The sequence below is a fragment of a genome, unplaced genomic scaffold (genome assembly GCF_019419815.1).
Source record: "Pyrus x bretschneideri cultivar Hongxiangsu unplaced genomic scaffold, Pyrus_bretschneideri_v1 Contig53, whole genome shotgun sequence".
NCBI classification, from domain to species: domain Eukaryota; kingdom Viridiplantae; phylum Streptophyta; class Magnoliopsida; order Rosales; family Rosaceae; genus Pyrus; species Pyrus x bretschneideri.
The window spans coordinates 519,649-543,145 of record NW_025999791.1 but is presented as its reverse complement, the minus strand read 5'-3'; the positions used below and the strand labels follow the sequence as shown (position 1 = coordinate 543,145).

The window sequence follows — 23,497 nt, the reverse complement described above, 5'->3', positions numbered from 1 at the left end:
TCAAGACAATTACCTTTAATTCCAAGATATTATTTACACAATATCTTGGGAATATTCTCACCAAATCCTACCCTAATGGCCGGCCACTCTCCCTATAAATTCCCTATTTCTCCACCAAGAATGGTACGCCTTTTCTATACAAAGAAAATCGTAAACACTCCTTTTCAGAGAGACTAACTTAGGCATCGGAAATCCACTGGCCAAAACCGCGGGCACATGAGGCTTTTAGTCTTTGATCAAAGTTCCAAAACCGCGGGCGTACAGGTGCATTTTTGTTAAGACCGAAGACGGCAGAAATTTGCATCAACAACATATATAACGGCATTCATATTATACTGTAAAAATCTCATTACAGTTTAACCAAATGCCAAATTCCAAATGATCTGTTGAACAACAGACACAAAAAACCATGCCCAACCAACCTTATCTTTCTTTCCCCCATCACAACCGAATCCGTGAAGTTTAATTTACATACAAAGCAACCAAAAATTGCAGTCATTTGTAACTCCAATGTTTAGAATGAAGATCAAAGCTCCTCAAAGGTAGAGAAGTCGATAACTGCCTCGTGGGTCTTCGAGTCAAGGGACTGAAGTGATCTCACAACTTCAGACATTGATGGTCTTTTCTCCGGCATCACAGAAGTGCAGCGGAGAGCGATTTCTAAAGCTCCTAGTATCTCTTGCTGGGAAGAATTTCCGATCTTGGGATCAAGAACTTGGACAGCCCCATTTGTAATGTTGACCTTTCGTCGCACCCACTTTACAATGTCAAGAGATTTAGATGGCTCTGCTTGCTCTGCTGGCCGGCCTGTCACTAGCTCCAGTAGAACAACACCAATGCTGTAAACATCCATTTTTTCAGTTGCTTTCTTACTGTACTTGCATTCTGCAATCAACAAATAAATGTCATAAGAGAGTGACCAAATTTTTTAGTATACAAATATTTGGCAGCATGTCAGCATGTCATGAGTGTTTTCATCATATTTTGATTACTATCAACATATTTCAATGACCAAGAAAATATTCGAAGACGACAGATACGATAAATAATCTAAGAGAGATTGCATGCAACATAAGATACAGATGATGAGCAGCTAGCAATAGTTCCAGAGAAAACAATAGTACGAGCATAAATTTGCAGCAACAAACTACATGCATAAATCATTTAAATTCGCACTTCTCTTACCTGGCGCATTGTAACAGGATAGAGCAGATTCCGAAGCCATGGTTAACTGAAAGGCAGCTTCTCCCACAATTCTGTCAAGAGCAGAATCTGTGAGCTTTGGTTCAAACTCTGCGTCCAAAAGGATATTGTTTGACTTGAGATTTCTATGAAGCAAATGAGGAACATAATCCTTGTGAAGGTATGCCAGTCCTTGCGCAATGCCAATGGCAATTCTCAATCTAACACTCCACTGCAAGTTAAAATCAGGTCTGCAGATCAAATCCCCCAAGCTCCCATTCTGTTGGAATTCATATATCAGAAATATCGAATCATCAGAATAGCAAAATCCCAGAACTTTTACAATGTGCTTATGCCTGATCTTGGCCAAGGTCTTGATCTCAGCCTTCAAAGCTTTCGAAGACTGGATCCCAAAATTCACAAGCTTCTTCACAGCAACAAGTTCATTACTCGGTAAACTTACAATGTAAACTCTACCAAATACTCCACCACATCCTGCAGCAGTTTTCTCATCCATTCCCATCATCAAGTCATGCTCAGTGACTCTGAGAGGATAAAAGAACACCGAACGCCAAAGGCCAACTTGAGCTCTGTGTTTATAATATCGATTATAAAAGATTAACCCACCAGCAATAATGAGAGTTCCAACAGCAAAAGCTATAGATACCAAGGCACATATCAAGGTTGTAAAATCAAAAGAATGGTGTCTTGGCTGGTCATCAGAACAAGAATCGAGTAATCCTGGACCGCAAAGATCAGGATTTCCTTGAAGAAATGAAGCTGGGAGTCCTGCAATAAGAGAGTAGGGAACTCTACCAGATAGCTGATTAAAGGAAACATTAAAGAGTGCAAGCTTCAAGTTCTGAAGCGCCTGTGGCAGGGGACCAGTAAGCTTATTATCCGAAAGATCAAGGTAAGTTAGCACTGGTAATTCCCCAAGGGATTGTGGGATATTCCCACGAAGACTGTTGTCTGCCAAAGACAATGACACTAGCTTCCTGCATTTTTTAACCTCCGGAATTTGACCCGAAAGTGAATTGTGGGAGAGATTCATTATACTCATAACAGGGGAGTCACAGAAATTTGCAGGGAGTTCACCATATAAACCATTAAGAGAAGCAGAGAATCTATACAGGCTCTTGACTAGCCCAAGACCATGAGGAATTTTGCTAGTGAAGCGGTTGTTATCTATTTGAACCTGCTCCAATTGAGCAGCCATTGATACCGAATCAGGTATTTCACCCGAAAACCGATTATTCTCAGCTCTCAAGAGCTTAATTTTGGGCAATGACCATAACCCAACTGGGAAATCCCCAGAAAACAAATTGTTCTGAACTTCAAACACCTCAAGCCTTAAGCATTCACTAATGGAGTCAGGTATTGTACCATTGAACACGTTTGTGTGAAGGCTGAGGTTTATAAGGTACTTTCCACTACAGATGCCATTTGGGAAAAACCCAGAAAGCCTATTCTCTGAAACATCAAAAGACACCAAGTTCTTGAGAGAAAACCCTAGCATCTGAGGAACCCTACCTGTTAAGTTATTTTGGGAAAAGTCCAAAACACTCAAACTTTGTAAACCCACCAAGGAATTAGGAATTACACCATGAAAACCAGAGCTTTGCAAGAACAACTTCTCAAGCTTCACAAGCTTCCCAATGTCAGTGGGAATCTCACTCACCAAGTATGTATTTTGAGACAGATCAAGAACAACTAGCTCAGTCAAATTCCCAAAAATAGAAGGCACACTACCTGAAAATAGCAAATTTGATTTAGATCAGTAAATAACTTGATATTCCGTCGTGTCAATGAACACTTTATTTGCTAACATTGTCAATAGAAAATTTTTCTCTTCAATTAAGGTCAATATCGAAAGCAAAAAATATTGGTTGACTTAATTCTAATATCGAAAATATTTTTTACCTCAAGCGAAATACTCATATGAAGGCAAGTTGCTTTCCAACTAAGATCAATATCAAAAGCACATAATGTTGATTGACTTAATCATAAATTCGAAAATGTTTCGTGACCCAAACGAAATACCCTACCCGAAAGCAAGTTGCTGCCCAAGTTGAGAACTTGGAGGTTGTGGAGTGCACCAAGGCCTTGTGGGATGCTTCCTTCAACATGGTTTATGCTCAAGTCAAGAACTTTCAAGTTACCAAACTGAGAAATCTGGTTTAAAAGTGTACCCCAGATTAAATTGTTGCTGAGATTCAAAGTCTCCAGAGAAGTGCACTGAGAGAGGTGGAGAGGGATGGCCTGGTTGAAGAAGTTGTCAGCAAGGTTGAGCTCTGACAGATAAGGGAGCCCACAGATTGAAGGTGAAATGTCACCTGAAAGGTTGAAGCTTTGGAGGTTGAGGGAGGTGACAGAAAGTGTGGTGGTGGTGGCGGCGGTGCAGGTGATTCCAGCCCATTGGCAGTGGTGGGTGGCGGAGGTGTTGGACCAGCTTGAGAGAGAATTTTGGGGGTCTTTAATGGAGGCCTTGAATGTGAGAAGAATGTCTGGTTCAGATAACAATGCTGAAGTAAGATGGAAAAACATGGAGATTGTTAGAGAGAGAAGCAATGGATATCTGCAGGAAGCAGCCATTGGAGGAGGAGGAGGAGGGGGGAGAGAGAGAGAGAGAGAGAGAGAGCGAGAGACCTATCAGTGAAGCGGGGAGAGAGTGAGTCTATGAGAGTCAGAAGAAAGAGGAGTTGAGGATTTGCTGGGTTTGTTTGATGGGTCGAGGGGGCTATCAGCAAAAAATGCAATATCATAACTTTTGGAGGATTGCAAAAGGTAGTGGTACAAACAGTGCATTCATTCATTTAACATTCCATTAAACTAATATTTTGTTTTTCTTTTAATCCAAAACTGAATGAACAGTCCAACTGACATGTTCAATAAAAAAAAAAAAAGGAAATTTACTCGCTCCGAGGATTTAATATTATAAAAAAATTCAAAAAGAAATAAGAGGATTTTAACGAAAAGTTATAGGTATTCTTTATTTTAACGAAAAATTATATTTTTATATTAAAAAATCAATCCTGGTACTATTTACATTACCTTTTATTTTGTCATTTTCATTAAAATTCAAAGCTTTTAAACATTTTTCATTAGTTTTCTTAAGAAATAATCATAAAGAAATGAAATGATTTTCACACTTTTCTTTTATTTATGTACATCGGATTGAATAAATCAAACAGAATTAACAGTTATATTGAAGTGTGGTAAAAATTAAAAGAGATCTGTAAAAATCATACCCTTTAAAATATTTATAGATCAAATAAATATCCAATTAATTAGTTTATTACTGAAGATAATATCATTTGTATGGGCCATTGTTAACGTTATTATGGTCAGCAAGCCTATCTTGTAGGAAATTGGCCATGCATATTCTGGTCAAATATATAGGGTAGGAATTATTATTTTTTACACAAATATATGCAACCACTTCTTTGCACTACAAATAATTACATATGCTGTGATAACTCAATATCTAGTGAGTTTAACAGCTCTCTTTTTAACATCTTGTATTTCTATACTAGTGCAGAAAAATCATACCAGACATAGATTCATGGCTCACAATTATTCGGGTTTGCACAACTCATATCTCTACGACCAAGCAAAAATTCCAGTTGACCAGAACCCACTTCTCTAATCTCACGCTCTCTCACGAACACGTAAATATCATTATTTATATTGTGTGGTTAATTCAGTCCTACTCTTAACAACTTCTCATTAATTTGTCATGCATACCTCACCATGTGACCCTTAACGAAACATCTGTTTCAATCAAAGCTCATGGAGTTTCAACGACACTGGTGAAATTAGCATTATAATACAAGTCAGCCACCAAATCAGGCTAAAAATTTGATTAATCATGACCACTTCAAACTTAGTCATGAACGGACTGATATTTTAATTGATCACTGCATTGCAGTCGAGGGAAAGTTATTGCAGTATTCTAAAACAAAAAAGCCAAAAAAGCTAGTACCTTTTAATATATTGTAAAGTTGAAAATGATACAAATATCAACATCCCCGCCTGTACTGTTTGTGTTTTTTTCCTATTAAAAATTATCATTAGATGAAAAGAATCCTAAGAAACATATAATTTATATTATACACCATGAAGACAAGATTTGACCTTCCACCAACAATACAGAAACCCTAGTTTTGAAATGAAAATTTCCATTCACTGTCAAATGCATTTTACCGTTTTCTCGGGTAATTTGAGAATAACTTACATACATTGATGCACGCATTTACAGTATTACCGTAAAGTCTTGTACCTATTGTACAACATATGAAAATTTTGAAAGCAGATTAGTATGTTTGTGTTATTGTTTAGAGACTTGATCTCGAAAGGTGTAGGTAAATCGTTTTTCTGTAAATAGTAGCTCAAGTAAATTGTAACCAACCAAAAATGGGGAATGTGAACTATCCAATTGGACCATGTTGCTTTATATTTTGGAGGGTATAGAGGTAAATGAAACTATTAATTAGGGTTGAGCGCGGGTTGGTTTGGGTCGGTTTTAGGCCAAAACCGAACCGATCTAGTTGGTTGGGTCAAAATTGTCAACCGAAACCGACCAAAATAGGTCTAAAACTGATCGAGTTGGTTAAACAATAGTGGTGGGTTGGTTTGGGTCTGTTCTTGGTTTGTGTGAAGACGAAAATACGTAACAAATTTCTCTCCAAAAGCTACCAAACGTAGCACCAATGTAAGTGATTGCTCAAAGGAAAGCACAAATGAAGGAGCCTAAGGAGAGCACCAAAGCAGTAGCTGTTGTGGTCTCCAAAAGGTCCCCATGTTCTTCTCCAAATGGACTCTTAAACTAATTAGGTTTTGTTTTCAAGTAGAAACACGGTAACTCGTAAATAACTAATCACTTATATTACTACATGTATTAATTATAGTTAGAAAATAAAATTAAATATATGCAGATGGGTTCAATTAACCGCACTCTAAGAATTTTGAGAACCGATTGTCAAACTGATTAAAATCGATGCAATTCGTTTTAACCATCAAAAATAAAAAAAATAAAAAAAATCAAATCAAACTAAACCGTCGGTACAGTTTGAACGGTTCACTCGATTTTTTTTTTATTTTTTAATGCACAGCCCCACCGTAAACCGTAAAAAGGGTGCCAAAAGTCAGAGGGAGGTAAAGAAGAAGAGCAGTGGTCAGCGGGCATCTTGTTATTTGGTTTTGGTCCTCGTGAAGGTGAAGAAGTGAAAAGGACTGAGGAACTTGGAATCTCAAAGTGACGACAAATTGGGACTGCTAGGAATATACAAAAGTCCACTTCGCACGGCACACGACACACGACACACCTCTCTTTTCGTTTTCTTATTTTAATACAATTCTACGTTTATCTATGTATTGTATATATTGTATATTGTAAGATGATTTATCGAAAGAAAACAATTTATATAGAATGGGTTTACTGTTACATTATGTGACATAATTAGTAGTGAGATGTTGATAGCTTCACATGTAGCACTTGGTGTTTAAGCCTTGTAGGCGTGTAATTCAACTGAACTAAATTAATTTTAGGAAGTACACTGTTTGACTCCTTACATGTAAATAATTATTTTTTCTTTATATGTAACATATCATTCACCATACAAACGTTATAATTTGAACGATTTGTTCTTTTAATTACCATCTAATGATTACTTTTACAAAAAATTATTTGATTTTGACATTATTTAGTAATCCATATGAACCAAACAAATTTGTTATCATAATGGTCGATTTGTTCGATACATGTGTATGATTAAACGATCTTCTCATCGAATGAATTTTTCTAATAACAATCCTTAAAAGATGATACAAAAAGTAAATAATTCAAATTATGAAGTTTGTTCCATTAAATGATAGTATAAAAACATGATATCAAAAAATGAGAGGTATTAATAGTTATAATTGTTGTTTAGCTCGCTAGATTTGTATTGATTTGAATTTGTAGGTTACAATATTTGTTTACAATTTTCCTCTGATTCAGTCTTAAATTTGATGTAGATGCATAGGTTGTTGATCCAAAGGTCGTTATGACTTGATCTCGGACGAATGGTTGAATAATTGCTCCAAGTTTTGAGCTTGAAACGATGCTTGGATAGTTTTCACCTCAAAACTGCGGCAAAAGGTAGAGTTGATGTAGGACTTCGTTGATTCAAGGGTCTTGGCGACTTGATCTTGAAACGAAAGTCGTTACAAGTTTTGAGCTTGCAACAAAGTCTTGAAGGAATCGGCACAGGTGCTTGTTGATTTTTCAACGAGTGCTTCATCTTTGATTGACATAAAGCTTGGGTTAATTACACAAACACTCCTTGAGGTTTTTTGTGTTTTCACAAAACCCCCCTCAGGTTCTCAACATATCACAAACACCTCTTGACATTTTAAAATCATTTCATCAACCTCCCTCCATGACCAAGGGGTGTTTGTGAAAATACGAAAATACCCTTACAAATCACACCATATCATTACAAAAATCTGTATTTTCATAACTTATGTCATACCTCCCTCCATAACTTATGTCATCAACCTCCCCTCAGGTATTTTTGTGTTTTCATCAGCAGTGTCCATTGCTCCAGGAACAACTTTACCATGGTTGTTCTTCATGCGCATATTGTTGAGCTATAACTGTAAAAGATGCAGGATCCCATCTGTCTCCATCGACAATTTGTAGCTTGGAGGTCAAACATCCATTTTCTAGGGATACTCTCAAATGGAAAACCTCTTAACTATAAACTAAATCATCTCAGCTCAACCAAATAAACCTTACCCACGAGACAGAGGGAGGGGAACCTGAGAAGAAGAAAAATGAAGGGAGGTTGATGAAATGATTTTTGTAAGAATATTTTTGTATTTTCATAACTTATGTCATGACTACTAGGATTCTTTTTTTTCATGGAGGGAGGTTGATGAAATGATTTTAAAACATCAAGGGTTGTTTGTGATCTGTTAAGAACATGAGGGGGTTTTGTGAAAACATAAAAAACCTCAGGGGGTGTTTATGCAATTAACCCCATAAAGCTTCAGCTTTGGTTGTGCATTCTTCGAAGAGAGCTTTGGCAGCGTATTAGTCTTTAAAGATTTGTGTAGAGGTTCTTCTCAATGTATAATTTTTGACCCCTTTGTGTGTCTTTGGTCCTTATATTTATAGACTTCCAAAGCCATGCCTTGGATGGATTTGGCCTTGATTTGTGTCTTGATTCATCCATGGAAGAATTTAGGCATGTTTTGTGTCTTAATTTCAGCCACCTTCCTCATATTGGCCGAAATTTATAGGCCTTGTTGCCTATTTGCGAGCAATCTTCAATTCTTGCTTATTTTGCGAAGATGCTTTGGCTTTCTTTCTGGTTTTGAGAGATTTTGGGCCCCTTGCTGATTTTAAGGGGGATTTCTCCCTCTTGCTGAATTTTGGGAATGTTTTACACTTCATTTGCTTGATTTGTGTCACATGTCATTGATGACTTGTCCATTTGTGATGAGTCATATGCCACATGGAGCTTTGTGATGCATCATTTGTATGCAATGAAATTTCCATGTCTACAATGATTCTAGCCCTCAACACCCTAACTTTGCAATAGTGTTGCACCAATTCCCAACACCTAACTCAGGTCCCTAACAATCACAACACAACATTGTCTCAAAATTGCCTCACCTCCACATATTTTCCCATTTCTTGCATAGTCTAGGGGTGTGATTTTTCCTATGGATTTCAAAGATTGCAATGGAATTCAATGAGTGGGTTTTAAAGTTTTAGAAAGAAGGGAAATGAGGGAGAAGGGAGGTGAAGTTAGAGATGATGATGTTTGAGTTAGGATTAGAGTCAAAGAAAGAGCTGGGAGTAATGGTAGAGTCAGAAATTCATGTTAGGAGGGGCACACTTTAGATCAAAATGGACATAATTTATATATAAACTATCTCGTTCTTTTGGTCGCCTTGGTATCAAATTCAAAGGTGAGAGTGACCATGCATTTATTCTTTATTATACATGGTCAACTATATCAAGAGTTGGAAATAAAACATTATTAAAAGCACATCTATTTATCCTTCATTCTTGATATCAAATTCGAAGGTAACTGACCATGCATTCATTTTCTCATAGTGACCAAGAGAAAAATTTTCTAAAAACATTAAGGCATGAGAGCATTTCAAGTGTTTTTTGTGGGAAAAAGGAAATATTTTTTTCTTCTTAATTTCATAGGTAATATAATAGAGGAAAATGAGAAATTAACCAAAATAATAGTATGCAAGCAAAGGAAAAAAATTGTATATAGGCAAGAAACAAAGAATATGATCAACTAATATTAGTCTAGAACTATAGTTTCGAACCTTTAATGTAAAATTTTATTTATTTCTTTATTTTGAGTACTTTAATGTAAAAAATTGAAGGCTTTGTATTTGTTGGATTGATGTTAATTGGACTAACCAATACAATTACAAATTCAAGTTGATAGTGGTATTATAAAATTAATTAATGATAGTAGAGGTTGTTAGGAAAAAATAATTTGAGGATAGGCCCGAGCCTACCCTAGTCTTAGTGTGGCTCCACCATTGGTAGGGAGGAGATAGTTTGGTGCAGTAACTTGAGAAAGAAAAAAAAACCAAGAATAATAGCAAGAACGAATTAAAACAGAAGCTATCGTTTCATACATGACTTTAGAGGCACAATGATCGCATCAGAAATTAAAAGTCATGGATTTTGTAAAGTGGTGATAAATGTTGATCAACGTGTTTATTTTATATTAATAACACATCATATAATTTGTAAATGTAATCTAAAAAATTAGTTTAATTAGCATTACTCATAAAAAAAAAAACAAAAAAAAAACATAGTGAATTATTTAATTACTTTTGAATTTGGCAATGGAAAGACGTGAAATTCAAAGTGGATGGAAAGACGAAGGTTTAAGTAAAAGATGTGTAAGACTGCAGCAAAAGGTTGTCCCTCCCCAGTAAAATTTCAGTTTGCTGCTATAAAATGGTCCAGCAGGTGAAAACATCATTGTGAAGTTGTATTTCATCGCACGCTGACATCTCAGACTGAAAGCGAAAGGTACATGTATATAGGAACGACATGGTACAAAGCCATGGGAGAGAAGGGACCGAGACCAAAAAAAGCACGAAACAAAATAATACCGTCTGTAAAGTGTGCTTCTCAACGTTAAATAAACGTTTTTGTTAAATCAGCTTCGTAGCGATTGCTTTTGCATAATTTATATGGAGTCGAAGTTTAGTTAGCTACAGACCCTCACTCGTGATGAAGTGCAGGCGTGATCTTGTGACTCTTTCAACGTAGGTTGTTCAACTGGTCTGTTCTTTTTGAGTTTTTGAAAACTATCGCGATAGCTTTCATCGATAACTGCATTCTTCAACAAGTAAATATGATATGAGGTTCGGAGGTTTATCAAACCAGGTACAACAATGATTAGACAGAAGGGTGGAGCGAGGAAGATGATGAGCTAAATAATTAGCTTGACGACGCACAAGGGTTGGAGTTAGTGATCACATTCAGCATAGCCTTTGCATCTTCTATAATAATCCCAACATTAGACCATTTAGTAGAAGGGGACTTTCTTTGTAATTTATTCTTTTTGGAAAATTAAAAATAAAAAATAAATAAAAAACCATTTTGAATATCACATTTTATGTTTTTCTAGTCAATAGTGTACACATATGCAATTAATTCCACATCAACCATTTAAGTTGGGAAGAAAAGACAATACAGTTAAAACGAAAATTCGGGCAAGAGAAAGTAAAGACCTAATTCAGCCATTGAGGCCAAGTCAATAGGCGGACTCTTATACCATGTCAAAATTTCAACCACCACACTAATAATCCCATCCCACCCATATAAACATGGCTATATACTACAAAGTTAATTAGAAATATAAACAAGTTCATACCCAAAATTAGGAAGAAGAAAAAAACATTGAATGGCATCTACTCAAAAGTTCACAAATTTTCACCAAATTGTAAAGTCCAACTTTGAAAATTAAGACCTAAATCAAGCCAAGTCAATAGGCGCACTCTTCTGCCATGTCAAAATTTTAACCACCCCACTTCTAATCACACCAATATAAACATACCTATATATTACAAAGTTATTAGAAATATGATATATCCACAAATTCACACCCAAAATTAAGAAAAAAAACATTGAATGGCATCTACTCAAAAGTTCGCAAATTTTCACCGAATTGTAAAGTTTAACTTAGAAAATCCCGAGATAACACCAATTTTGAAATTCTGAGAACTCTAAATATTCAGAAATTATTTGGAAACGGAAGAAGTGCTTGATGTCGATTTTTTTTGGATTAAACCTTAAACACTTGTTTTTGATCTGATCCGTCAAAAAATTACCCCGAGTGATGTGAGAGTTTTAGTTCTTGTTGTGACATTTACTCGGTGTAATTTGTGCAGATTTTATGATCTTCTCGAATCTCGAACTTATATTTTATGTGATGTTAAAATTTTATCTAACGAAATTTATTTAATTTGGTTGAAAAATGGCCTCTTTCCTCCCTTTCGGTGGTTCTCTTTCTCTATACTTTGAACAATTACTAACAATGTCCAATCGATTACTTTAAACATTATATTCATGATTTCTTTATGCTTTATATAGTTTCATTAAATCTCAATTGTGCTATTTTTCGTCTAACAAATTTACAGATTAATTGTTAAGAATATTCATCGTTTCACTTGAAATCTTAGGCTCGAATCCTTCATCCTCCAATATCAGTTATATGTAAAAAAGAGATATCCCTTAGTTGTACTTTTATTACAACAAACAAACCAAAATTACTAATCCATTGACTATGGTTTTTTTTTATCCATGAAACGAGATTTGAGATCAAAATCTCTTTTAACATTAGAAAAAGTAATATCATTACACGGTAGTGTTTTACTTTGAATCCAATGATAGAATTGTTAAGATTACAAGGCACTAACGCTTCCAATAATGTAAAAAAAATAATGAAAAGAAGGGTAGGGAAAGAAACAAGGAGTAGGATTCTCTTTCTTCTTTTTTTTCCTCTCCTTCCTTCCCCTCTTATTTGAACGATCACGGTTAAATCACTTTAACATCTTATATTAGTTTTTTTTTTATATATAGAATGAGAAAGACAAAATAAAGAATACGAGAGAAGAGGATGAAAATGAATGAAAAAAAGGAAGAAAGATAATCCTAACCCAAGAAACAATGGCCAGAAAACCTAATGCCAAAGCCAAACAGTAGAATTGGGTGGATGCTGATAATTGTGCATTAAAATGGTCAATGTGCCATGATACAAACCACATGGAGATCCAGAAAAGTGGTGGCACATATTGCTATTCCTAATCATCCAATCCCAGTACTCCCCCACCCATAATTTTGGATTCTCTTCCTTCCTATTTTTCGTCTCATTGCCTCTTCTCCTTTCACACATTATTTTTTATCTTATTATCTTTATAAAATGTCAACGTGGCTTAACTGTAATTGTTCAAATAGAAGGGGAGGAAAGAAGAGAAAGATTAGAAGGGAAGAGAATCATCCTCCCACAATCATACCCAGAAACTGAAATCGAGAACTACTGCAAACTTAAAAGCGAACAAACTACTGTAAATTCTACTCTTTGGTTTATTAACATTGTGTTTACTCTCAGTCTCTCTTTCCGCTCTAATCATGCAAAAAAATGACATGCATGAAATGGTTTTATTATTACTTGATGTTTCAGTACAATAATATAGTTTTTATAATATAATGCTGAGTAAAAGAATATATACACATAATATGTTATTATTAAAACGAAACACTGCAGTGACAGTGAACCTACAAATTCAAACCCTGATTATTGATCTTTGTTATCCACGTATATGCATTGGTCATGGCATTCAAACTCATGGAATTAACCAAAAATTGATTCATTGAGCTATGTATTCGCTTGAAATTGGGAAGAGGATCCTCTCCGGATCCATTTTGTGAGGATTTTAAGGATTATTACATCCTAGTTATTTATCATATATCGTGCGATTAGTTTTCGTCAAGTACTATTTGTGTTTAATTTTAAATAAAAAATTTAAATGATTTTTGACTGTACGATACACGATAAATGATTAAGATGTAAAAATTCTTAAAATTTCCACAATTTGAATCCGAAAGAGATTCAATTCGCAATTGAGGGTCTAAAGTCCTATTCCATAACATATATTTTATAATAGTACCATTTTTGTATTTGGCTTGTGACCCGGAGCTGAGAATGTCAACCAATAAAAAGATGTCTGTCTGACTATTGATTCTTCTATCATGAGAAAACATGGCAGTCTAATCTTATGAACTGACTAATACGATTGTCAGATGTGGATTAAACAATAATGCATGTCCTCCTGCTCAAAAGACTCCTAGCCTTTCGAGCATCCAAAGATGAGTGACAATAATGCAGATCGTATGTAATAATTTTCACTTGGTCCATCATATAAATGGAAGTGGGGGCAAAATATTACCCTTGAACTTGGTCCATCGCTTAAATGTCACAGCACTCATATGTGACGACAGAGATAAAGAAATGACAACATACACGTGTATATATTGTCACAATTTCAAAGTTGGTCAGCGATTTACTAAAAAATACTTTAATATTATTTCAACTTTTCAACTGCACACTCCTGTCAAATCTAATTTTATTATTAAAAACTTTGTGGTACAATTTAGTGTAATAATAAGTTAAAATTTACTGCAGAATTTCTGATTTCGAACTCTATTCTCCAACGGATAGACCCCAGGACAGAGAAAGGAGCCAATTTGCATGTCGTGTTCCCTAAAACAACTCCCCAAGTCCCAAAAAAGGGATATGAACTTTGGAGGGTGGCCTTTTGTCTTTGATGAAGAAAACAAACGAACAATCATGGGGGTGGTGGGGGAGTGTGAAAGCTAATGCCAACATTGGCCATTGCTTTTCAGCAGACGGTGGAAAGTGAGGACACTTTCATTGTTCACGTTGCTTTGCCATTTTGACACTGTTGATGTCTCACACCGACCGTATCAATAAAAAAAAAGAGTTTAACTATCTTAATCTCATTCTAACTAACATCAAGGTTTTTTGTGATAAAACCTCACATCTGACGGATTGTGCAGGTGGTAATTACCAAGTTAGGAATAATATCGGTTTTGTTGGAAGTGGGTCGTATGACCCATCTCTCTGATAATTCTATATGATATCAGAGTCAGGGAGCGGGGCCGTACTGTACCCTCATGTGAGGGAGGGTCCCCTTGACTCTACGTGGTTGTCGATGTGTGGATCTTTCACGTGTGACCCACTAATTGGATCTCACGTGAAATGACGTATTGATGTCCCACATCGACTGTATCAATAAGAAAAGAAGAGTTTAAATATTCTAACCACACTCCAACTAACACTGATGCCTTTTGTGATAAAGCCCCACACCTGACAGATTGTGCAGGTATCAGAGTCAGGGAGTAGGCCCATACTGTACCCCCACGTGATGGGGGTCCCCTTGGCCCCGTGCGATGATGGTGGGTCTCTTGACCCCGTGTGTAGGGTGAGTCCTCTTGACTCTATGTAATTGTCGACGTGTGGATTTCTCACGTGTAACCCACTAATTGGATCTTATGTGAAAGGATGTGTTGATGTCCCACATCGATTGTATCAATAAGAAAAAAAAAGTTTAAATATCATAATCTCACTCCAACTAATACTGATGTCGTTTATAATAAAACCTCACATCTGACGAATTGTGCAGGTGATAATTACCAAATTGATGACAATATTGATATTGTTGGAATCCTTCTACGATTTCCACCGAAATATTATATGCCACACGTACACAATGCAAATGTCTGCATGTACTTATTACATCGGTACATAATGGCACCGCAACAGGTACCCATGTCATATATATCGTTAAATTGACCGATGTTTATCCTCCGAGTTTAGCATTACTCAGGCCTTCATAAAAGTAGCTCCAATTTTAACAATGCGATTAATTTTAGGTTACAACATTACTATTCACAAAAACATGAAGAGCGAGATGGGCGTGAACCGGTCCTAAAAACAAGGACATTGGCATTCTCTCATGTCACTATCTCACTACAAAACAACTGTTCATTGAACAACGCACTTATTAAACACATGACAAGCGATTGTTGGATACCGATGCCAATAGCACAAAAACTCGGTTGCAAAATCCCTCCCACATGGCTTTGCAACTTTCGTGAAGGACATTTCTAATCCCCTCTTTAACATTTTGTAGCAAACTACTTGATAACTCGATCTCGATTCTTAAGGGCTTGGAAATCCTTTACCCAAACATATCATAAAAGAACCTGGAACAAAATACAAAATTCGAGTTCCTAACCACAAACACCCAAATGAATTCAATCTTCACAAATCCCTCAACCCATCATCAATATATAACCAACCAGTCCGCTGCTTACAAAGCAATTTATGGTGGAAGAGGAAGTCAAATATGAAACCGAAAAACGCCGCCGCTTCCCACCAAAACTTAAAACCCTGAAAGAGTTCCCCACTACTGAATTCATAACATTTAACACAGATAAACATACCATCCTCGAAGCAAATGGAAACGCCAAGCATTATCTGCTCAACATGGTGTTAATTAGTGAACCATGATCCACCGTCGGATGCAAATTGACATCCAACACCAGAGGATTCATGGCAGTCACAAATGCAGTGAGTGATGCGCTGTTCCCTTCCCCCTTTAGCTATAGAAAAACTGTGAGCCTTATACAGTCATTAAAAAGCTAACAAGCACAAATAAATTCAGCACCTACCAATATCTATGACCACCGCATTTTTCTTTCTGTAAATCAATACTAGTATATATCAAGCAACGAATATATTTCTGCCTCACGCTTCTGCCAATCATCACTTCAAAGTTCGGATCCCAAAAGTTCCAAATAAAACTAAGAAATGAAGATCATGACAATAAAAAATTCTCCACTTATCTGGAACTAGAATAACCTAACCTTGATCTTGTACCTAGCAATCACATAACGGATAACCTTAAACTTGGAAACACCCAACAGATCCGAAGATCAATAAGATGCATGCACTATTGACACGAAAAGAATCAAGCAGAAACTGCTGCAATGTAAACGAAGTACACAAAAGTTTTAAAACTTACGAAATGAATCAAGCAGAAACTACCTATCAATATGATGGAAGAGAGTTTGCAAGATAAGAGTAAGAAACAAAAACAAAAAACAATTAACAAAGAATATATGATAGAACTTAAGCACTCCTGATGAGAAAACCACCAAAAGAAAAAACTTGACACTTATACGTCTGTGTGAAACCATAACCCTAGGGCCCAGGCAGTGAGAATATACAGAGGTACAGGTCAACTAAGAGCCTTCTACTCATAATTACTTGACCATAGCATGAGTTAGTTAACCAAAATTGTGTGAAGGGAGTGGTTCCAAGTTTCAACCCAACATGTGCATAAACACTACCATAAAGAAAATTGGGAAGATAAAAGATACCAAACAAGACCTAAGCGGGAATTCACTGCCAATTACCCACACAATAAGCCCCCAACCATATGAGCATAATAAAAGTGTATTAACACCATGATTTATAATTTCAAATCTAAACTGAGCACAGATATACATTGTGAAAATGTGGAACAAACAATTTAAGGAAATTTTAGTTGCATTGCATTACATAGCATAATTGTACTGCGACAAAGAAATGCATACCAAGCATAGAACACACTAAAATAACTCCAAAGACGTCCATCAAACCAACAATAATAACGACTTAGACAGTGGAGCCAGCTTAGAAATATTTCACCAACAAGGAATAGACTTCACTTAAATGATGTCCTCATTATCATGACCTTAAGCAATTTTACCATTAGGAGACCTACGCAGACAAGAAGCCAAGAAAGAGAATCATCGTCCTCGAATAGATTGATCTTCACTTCCGCCCGCGACTTCTAGATTTTGTCAAGTTTGTCTGCCTTCACGATAGGATTGGCTTTTGCAATAGCATCCTGACCAGCAGTCCTATAATCAAAAGGACAGTCATGTTTATCAGAATAACGATGACTTGCACAGAAGGTGTTTCCACATTTGCAATTGAAGCCAGTTAAACCAACGCGCTTTCGGCAAGTAGTGCATCTGCTTGGTCCCTTATTTTCTTTCATCTCAGTCTTTATGCTTGGGGATGATTCAATATATGCTTCTGTTGAAACAACACTTGTCTCCACTCGTACAGCTTGCACATCGACAGCACTTGCAACAACTGGGTCAATGACGATGTTGCTGCTGCTGCTGCCATTCACAATGCTGTCAATGGATGATGCAGCCAAATTGGCTTGCTCCTGCTTTAAGAGCGTGTCCTTGTAACACTTGGAACACATGTTCATTGTCGCAGCCCTTCCAAAGAATCCACAGTTATTAACACAAAGGATAGGGCGGTCTGGAGCTTGGCATCCAGTTTCATCATGAGATTCCATCTTTTCTACTTATCTGCACCAAGAAAACCTCACCGTTTAAACATCACAAGACAAGTCTTAACCCAATGGCCTATTCACCCACTGCAAAAATATCAAACCACCATACACATGCAAAATAGAGGCCAAATTCTATAACTACAAACTTGGAGCTATCAATTAACCAAACGCCCAGCAGAGTGAATTACATAAAAGCAATGTTACAGATGCCATACCACAAGTACCCAATAACCAAAGACAAAATTAGAACTCATATGGACTTAAACACATCGAATCATGCAAGTAGTATATGATTCGGGCTAATTATCTCCTTCCGCCAAACTTTTCAGTTTTTCAACATGGGTAAAACTTTAATTTCACTTGCTCTGTCATACAAATCGAATGCCCCGATGTGAACTATCCAGGCAAACGCTTACAATTCAAGCCACTTAACTCTAACATATGCAGAAAACCAACAAAACATCAAAATTTGCCCTATAACGTCGTGAACTTGACCAAAATCCAATAGAATCCGAACAAGCTCAGTTCAAACCTATCCAAATAACCCATAAACTCCTACAAATTCATCTATACATGCCAAAATCTTCAAAAACTCCGATAATAAACGAACAATCCGAGTCAGACAACAAAAAATCCAAACTTTAAACCGTAAACGTTTTCAATTCCAGACGAATGAAACCCTACACACATAATTGACCAAAAAAAATTGAAAAAACTACGGAATTCGGGAGCTTGCATTTACAAGTACAAAAAATTGACTCATACAATTCCCAATCCGAAAATTCATACACAAAATCAAACTCTAACCTATTTGGTTCCGGCCGATCCGAGTCGAAAATCCAACCAGGCAATTCCTGCTCCTCGTTTCAAAAATTCAAATTTCAATTTTCAAAAAACAATAAATTAATAACAAAATCAAACAAATACCGGAAAATAAAATTAAAAAATAAAAACGCAGAGAGTGTGGGGGATGAGTTTCATACCCTGATCGAGGAGATTATTGCTTTGATATTAATTATTGGAAAAATAAAAATAAATATGTAGGGCGGAACATAAAAATTAAATAAAAAATAAAAAGGGGAAAGAGATAATTGGTAGTGCTGGGTTTTTTGGCTTGGAGGCTTCTCGTGGGGACTCTTTATTACACCTTTCCGCTTTGCCAACGAACGCTTTCCACCAAGTCGGTGGTAGCGATGTAACCGCCCTTCGACGACCACATAATTGCGGTGTTGCCATTTCACTGTACAGGTCCGAGTCGGACTGTGAACTGTTCGGGGATTTGGAGTTTGGGCTGGGCTGGACGGACACATAGTCGTGTTGGGTTGGGCTTTGGTTTGGAAGAGGCAAATTGGTCGAGTTACCACATTGTTGTCCGCGCCACTATGATTGTCATCTCTACTGCCACCATTTTACCTCAGGCATCAGCACCAACGTCACCCCCTACTCCCACCTTTACAGAAGACGAGTTCAATATCAGACTATTATGATTGGCTCATTGAGTGTCTTATCTTGAATCCCTAAATCTTTGTTGTGTGTATACATAGGAAATGGATCCGTGATACCACATTTTATATAATTTTGACACATCTTTTTAAGGAGCTCATTCGATAATGTATTTTAAAGATTTGAATTGTTTATCTTTTAAAACATCATTCAACTGTTCTAATGCGGTCACCACCCATAAATTGGAAGTTTTATGAGTTGAGAATAGATAAATAAAGAAATCACATGAGCAAAAACAAGCTCCTTAAAACCTTATCTGAATTTTTAACTCCCGTTTTGTGGAGATTGCCCTCCCAATGAATTTCAATATGCGTCCATATTTTATTCAATTCGATAAACGTTTGATCATTGGGTTCCAGATTATGTAATTTATGCTTAAAATTCAGATTTTGAATCAACTAATATTAATGTTGAACATATATACCCAATTGTTGTGTTTTGAATATCATTAGTTAGATCTTAACGAATGTCATATTTTCAATAGATAAGTATTTATTTGAAATGTTTAGAGAAAATTAAGATCAATTTAAAATAACACTAAAAGTTTAAAGGGTTTCAGATCCTTAATTCTAACATGAATTAATATGTATAAAAAAATGTCTATTTATTAAAGGGCACCATTTGAAATTTCGACCGGGAATTTAAAAACTCATGACCGGTCCGACGCAATTCCTCCACTCTAGCGGCCCAGCGCGGCGGGAAAAGGGTAAATTGGAGCGCTAATTGGCGGGAACAAATCGAAGCTCCAAAAATTTACATATAAATACAAGCCCTCAGTGGTCACTAACAAATCTTTCCCCAAATTTCAAAGCTCCCGATTCGAAGAAAATGGGGAAAAGAAAGAAAGCTGGGGTTTCTGAGCAGAAGCAGCAACCCCCACCACAAGTCGAAGAAGAAGACGAACAGCAGGAACACAGCGACGAAGATCCCGACCCCCCAACTTCCACCAACGATAAAAGCCTCTATGAGGTGCGTTAAATCCGTTCGAAATTTTAATTTTTCTTGATGTGATCCGATTAGCTTCTGAATTTGATGATTAAGCTGGAAATTTTGACTTCAGAGTGTCTTTTTTGCCCTAATTTTGAAAATTGGGGGGTTTTTTTTTTGTTCTTTTTTTTTTTTATGGATTAGGGTTTGTTTGTTTTGTAGGTTCTTGGTGTGGAGAGAAGCGCTACTCAGCAGGAAATAAAGAAGGCGTATCATAAGTTAGCGTTGCGATTGCATCCGGATAAGAATCCCGGTGATGAGGTGAGAAAGCTTGTTAAAAATTGTGTTTTTTCTTCTTCTGTGAATTGTGGTGTTTCTGTAAGTGTAAATTTTGATATTGTTCGTGTAGGAAGCTAAAGAGAAGTTCCAGCAATTGCAAAAGGTGATATCGATTCTCGGGGATGAGGAGAAACGAGCGCTATATGATGAGACGGGTTGCCTTGACGATGATGTCAGTGCGTGATGTTATTTTCTTTGTTTTTTGATTAATTCACTTTAATGCATTCCGCTGTTTAGTGTGATAAGTAGGATTCTTTACTAGAAATGACAAGTAAGTATGTCGGGGTGATTGTTTTTGTTTAGAATTATTGCAATCTTCGTACTTGGGCAACTGCTTTGGCAGATCAGTGTGGTGGGTTTTAGATACTTTGGGAAATCCAATGTTGCCTTATTCATCAAGTGTTGCTTATTTTGGTTGCATTTTCATGAGCAGGACCTTACTGGTGATGTTGTTCAGAATCTGCATGAATATTTCCGTGTCGTATATAAAAAGGTTGCGATGTTTTCATCTTTTCACATTGTCGTTTGATATAGCACAATGTCATTTGTGCTTTTGGCGTATTTCTGACAACATCCACATCCATTGCAGGTCACTGAAGCTGATATTGAAGAGTTTGAAGCAAACTATAGAGGGTCTGATTCTGAGAAGAAAGATTTGATTGAGCTGTATAGCCAGTGCAAGGGGAATATGAACAGGTATTAGCTTTGATGTTAGTGGCGTTTATCATTTGTCTTTTGGCTTCCTGTTTGTGTTTGATCCTTACCTTACAGTTATTTTCCTTGCAGAGTGTTCTGTTCAATGATTTGTTCAGATCCTAAACTCGATTCACACCGTTTCAAGGATATTCTTGATGAGGCAATAGTTGCAGGTGTGTATGTTTTTAAGCTCCAGTTTCTTAGTGAAATTTCTGAGACTTTGGTTCAGGTATTTAGTTTACGTACATGAATATAATGTTTACAACGTCTATTTATATTTACGTGACTGAAGGAGTCCATGGATTTCAAATGATTCATTGAACCTTATCATTTCAAGTTCAGTTGTTACAGTAAATCTAGTCATTTCATAGATTTATGTATTTGGTACTTCATGGTTCTAACAAATCTGAGCGTCTTGTCCAAATTTAAATTCATTATTTTAAATCCTTCTATCCAATGGAAATTTTTTTCTCTCTCTATCTTAAATGAAAAAAGAAAGGATTTTCCCATCGTCGTACCACGAACTTACGTGTCAATCTTATTAGGTGATAAGATTAACTAGGAATGTCGATCTTTTCTGAGCTCAGACCAGCCTTGCAAACCATGTCCCCCATTGATTGTAGGTGATAAGATTAACTACGAATATTAAGTCATATGGCCCTTTTAACTCCTTAGATGGACCTTATCAGTTGCTGGATTCTATCTTCTACACTGGTTAAGATTTTTGGTTTGATGAATGATCATCTATGCAACAACATTAGAGCCTTGTTCTAATTGTCTGGAGTCAAGTCACATGCTATCTTGTAAGTTATATTTTCTAATTACGCTGACTCATCAATTAAGCTAGCCTTTCTAATTGGCATATCTATCAATAGTTGTTTAACGTGTTAAACCACCATAGTCGTGCTATGTTATTGGTGCATCTGTTAAGTCACACAAGTAAACTTTCAAATTTAAGTAACATTGACACAATTGATGCATTCTTGGCGTATAGAATTGTCTCCAATTTGAGTGTGTGCTCTTTTATGTTGTTCACACCCTCCGTCTCTTTTGTTCTCTCTCACAGGAGAACTGAAATCAACCAAAGGCTACCTAAAATGGGCAAAGAAAGTATCGGAAACAAAACCTCCTACTAGCCCTTTAAGGCGGAAGAACAAGTAAGTACTTTCCAACGAGTTTATTTAGTTGCTTATACTTATTTTTAGCTCAATCAAGAAATTAAAAACCTATATACTTAAATCTAATCTCTTACAGGGCAAAGAAACAGACAGAAGATCTGTATGCAATCATATCTCAGCGCCGCAGTGAGAGGAAAAACCAATTTGATTGTATGTTCTCTTCTCTAGTTTCCAGATACGGCGGGAACTCTGCTGCTTCAGAACCCACGGAAGAAGAATTTGAAGCTACACAGAAAAAACTTGAAAGAAAAAGGTCGTCCACAAAATCAAAGTTCTAGTAACTCGAGCTGCCAGAGCGAGAAATTTACTCTAGTAGACAGATAATGTGCACATTGCAAACACTGTAGTGCCTTTCGTTTTATGTATTTAAATGTACCTGCAAAATTGTGTGCGAGTTCTACTTCTATTCATGGTTTTCGATGCAGTTGGTCGACGCTAATGTGCTTGTGACCTAACTAATCGATCTTTTTCAACAACAAAGCCTTTTACTACTAAGTGGGGTCGGTTATATGAATCTTATAACGTCATTGCGCTCGATTCTATGTCATGTCTTCCGTTAGATCTAAGTACTTTAAGTATTTTCTTAGAGTCTCGTCCAAAGTCCTAGGTTTTCCTTTATTCTTTCAGCCCTGAACCTTTGTCCTGTAATCGCATCTTCTAACTGGAGCGTCAATAGATTTTCGTTTCATATGTTCAAACCATCGTAACTAATCGATCTTTTTCATTTGAAAAAAAAAAAAAAAAAGAACTTTGTGGGCCATTGATACTCTTGTTCAGCCATTGTAGATAAATAAAAATTTAAATGATATTTTGATGAGCAAAGTGAGACAAACTAAAATTTATGAGGCAAATCGGGTTAATAATTTATACATTTTAAACAAAAATTCATATTAATTTTTTAAAATTATTAATTTGTCATCTTATTTTAAAATCTTAAGTTTTTCATTCAAAATAAGTTATGTGATTTTATATGAAGATACATTTATACTAAAGAGTGGGCGAATAAATTGATTTTTGTTGTACACCTATTTAACTGAGCTATTCTAAGGGAATAGAGAGAGGGAGGCCGGCGGTAGTGAGAAAGAGAAGATAGAGATTTAATTGTGAGGTGTGTGTGGTATCATTCCATTGTGCCTTTAGTTCTAGTAGCAGGATAGATAAAATCGTTACCCTTTTAGGATTACAACTCTAAT

The 23,497-nt window shown here is 36.3% G+C and overlaps 3 protein-coding genes across 3 annotated transcripts; 1 reads left to right on the top strand and 2 right to left on the bottom strand.

Moving 5' to 3' along the window:
* Positions 1-297: 297 nt before the first annotated feature.
* On the bottom strand, positions 298-3,940 carry LOC103941287 (probably inactive leucine-rich repeat receptor-like protein kinase At5g06940). The gene is made up of 3 exons (XM_009351481.3): positions 3,231-3,940; positions 1,186-2,934; positions 298-885 (listed from the first exon to the last, which is right to left on the bottom strand). The coding sequence occupies exons 1-3, from the start codon at positions 3,775-3,777 to the stop codon at positions 527-529; spliced, it is 2,655 nt and encodes an 884-aa protein (XP_009349756.2). The 5' UTR covers positions 3,778-3,940; the 3' UTR covers positions 298-526.
* A 12,822-nt stretch (positions 3,941-16,762) lies between these two features.
* Positions 16,763-18,805, bottom strand: LOC103941288 (zinc finger A20 and AN1 domain-containing stress-associated protein 8). Its single transcript, XM_009351482.3, has 3 exons — positions 18,645-18,805; positions 18,469-18,515; positions 16,763-17,677 (listed from the first exon to the last, which is right to left on the bottom strand). Exon 3 carries the CDS (start codon positions 17,662-17,664, stop codon positions 17,143-17,145), a length of 522 nt encoding a protein of 173 aa, XP_009349757.2. The 5' UTR covers positions 17,665-17,677; positions 18,469-18,515; positions 18,645-18,805; the 3' UTR covers positions 16,763-17,142.
* A 982-nt stretch (positions 18,806-19,787) lies between these two features.
* On the top strand, positions 19,788-22,743 carry LOC125470810 (chaperone protein dnaJ 6-like). Its single transcript, XM_048570462.1, has 8 exons — positions 19,788-20,133; positions 20,314-20,412; positions 20,501-20,602; positions 20,864-20,923; positions 21,020-21,126; positions 21,217-21,299; positions 22,193-22,283; positions 22,381-22,743. Exons 1-8 carry the CDS (start codon positions 19,993-19,995, stop codon positions 22,580-22,582), a joined length of 885 nt encoding a protein of 294 aa, XP_048426419.1. The 5' UTR covers positions 19,788-19,992; the 3' UTR covers positions 22,583-22,743.
* The last annotated feature ends 754 nt before the right edge of the window (positions 22,744-23,497 follow it).

What these genes read in the sequence shown, in the direction of transcription:
- LOC103941288 (XM_009351482.3), bottom strand. Translation starts at nt 17,664, where the DNA reads ATGGAATCTCATGATGAAACTGGATGCCAAGCTCCAGACCGCCCTATC.
- LOC103941287 (XM_009351481.3), bottom strand. Translation starts at nt 3,777, where the DNA reads ATGGCTGCTTCCTGCAGATATCCATTGCTTCTCTCTCTAACAATCTCC. An exon ending in GGGCAGCAACTTGCTTTCGG is followed by an intron (nt 2,935 to 3,230) that starts GTAGGGTATTTC and finishes TGCTATTTTCAG; the next exon opens with GTAGTGTGCCTTCTATTTTT. An exon ending in ATCCTGTTACAATGCGCCAG is followed by an intron (nt 886 to 1,185) that starts GTAAGAGAAGTG and finishes TGTTGATTGCAG; the next exon opens with AATGCAAGTACAGTAAGAAA.
- LOC125470810 (XM_048570462.1), top strand. Translation starts at nt 19,993, where the DNA reads ATGGGGAAAAGAAAGAAAGCTGGGGTTTCTGAGCAGAAGCAGCAACCC. An exon ending in ATAAGAATCCCGGTGATGAG is followed by an intron (nt 20,413 to 20,500) that starts GTGAGAAAGCTT and finishes TTGTTCGTGTAG; the next exon opens with GAAGCTAAAGAGAAGTTCCA. An exon ending in TGCAAGGGGAATATGAACAG is followed by an intron (nt 21,127 to 21,216) that starts GTATTAGCTTTG and finishes TTTTCCTTGCAG; the next exon opens with AGTGTTCTGTTCAATGATTT.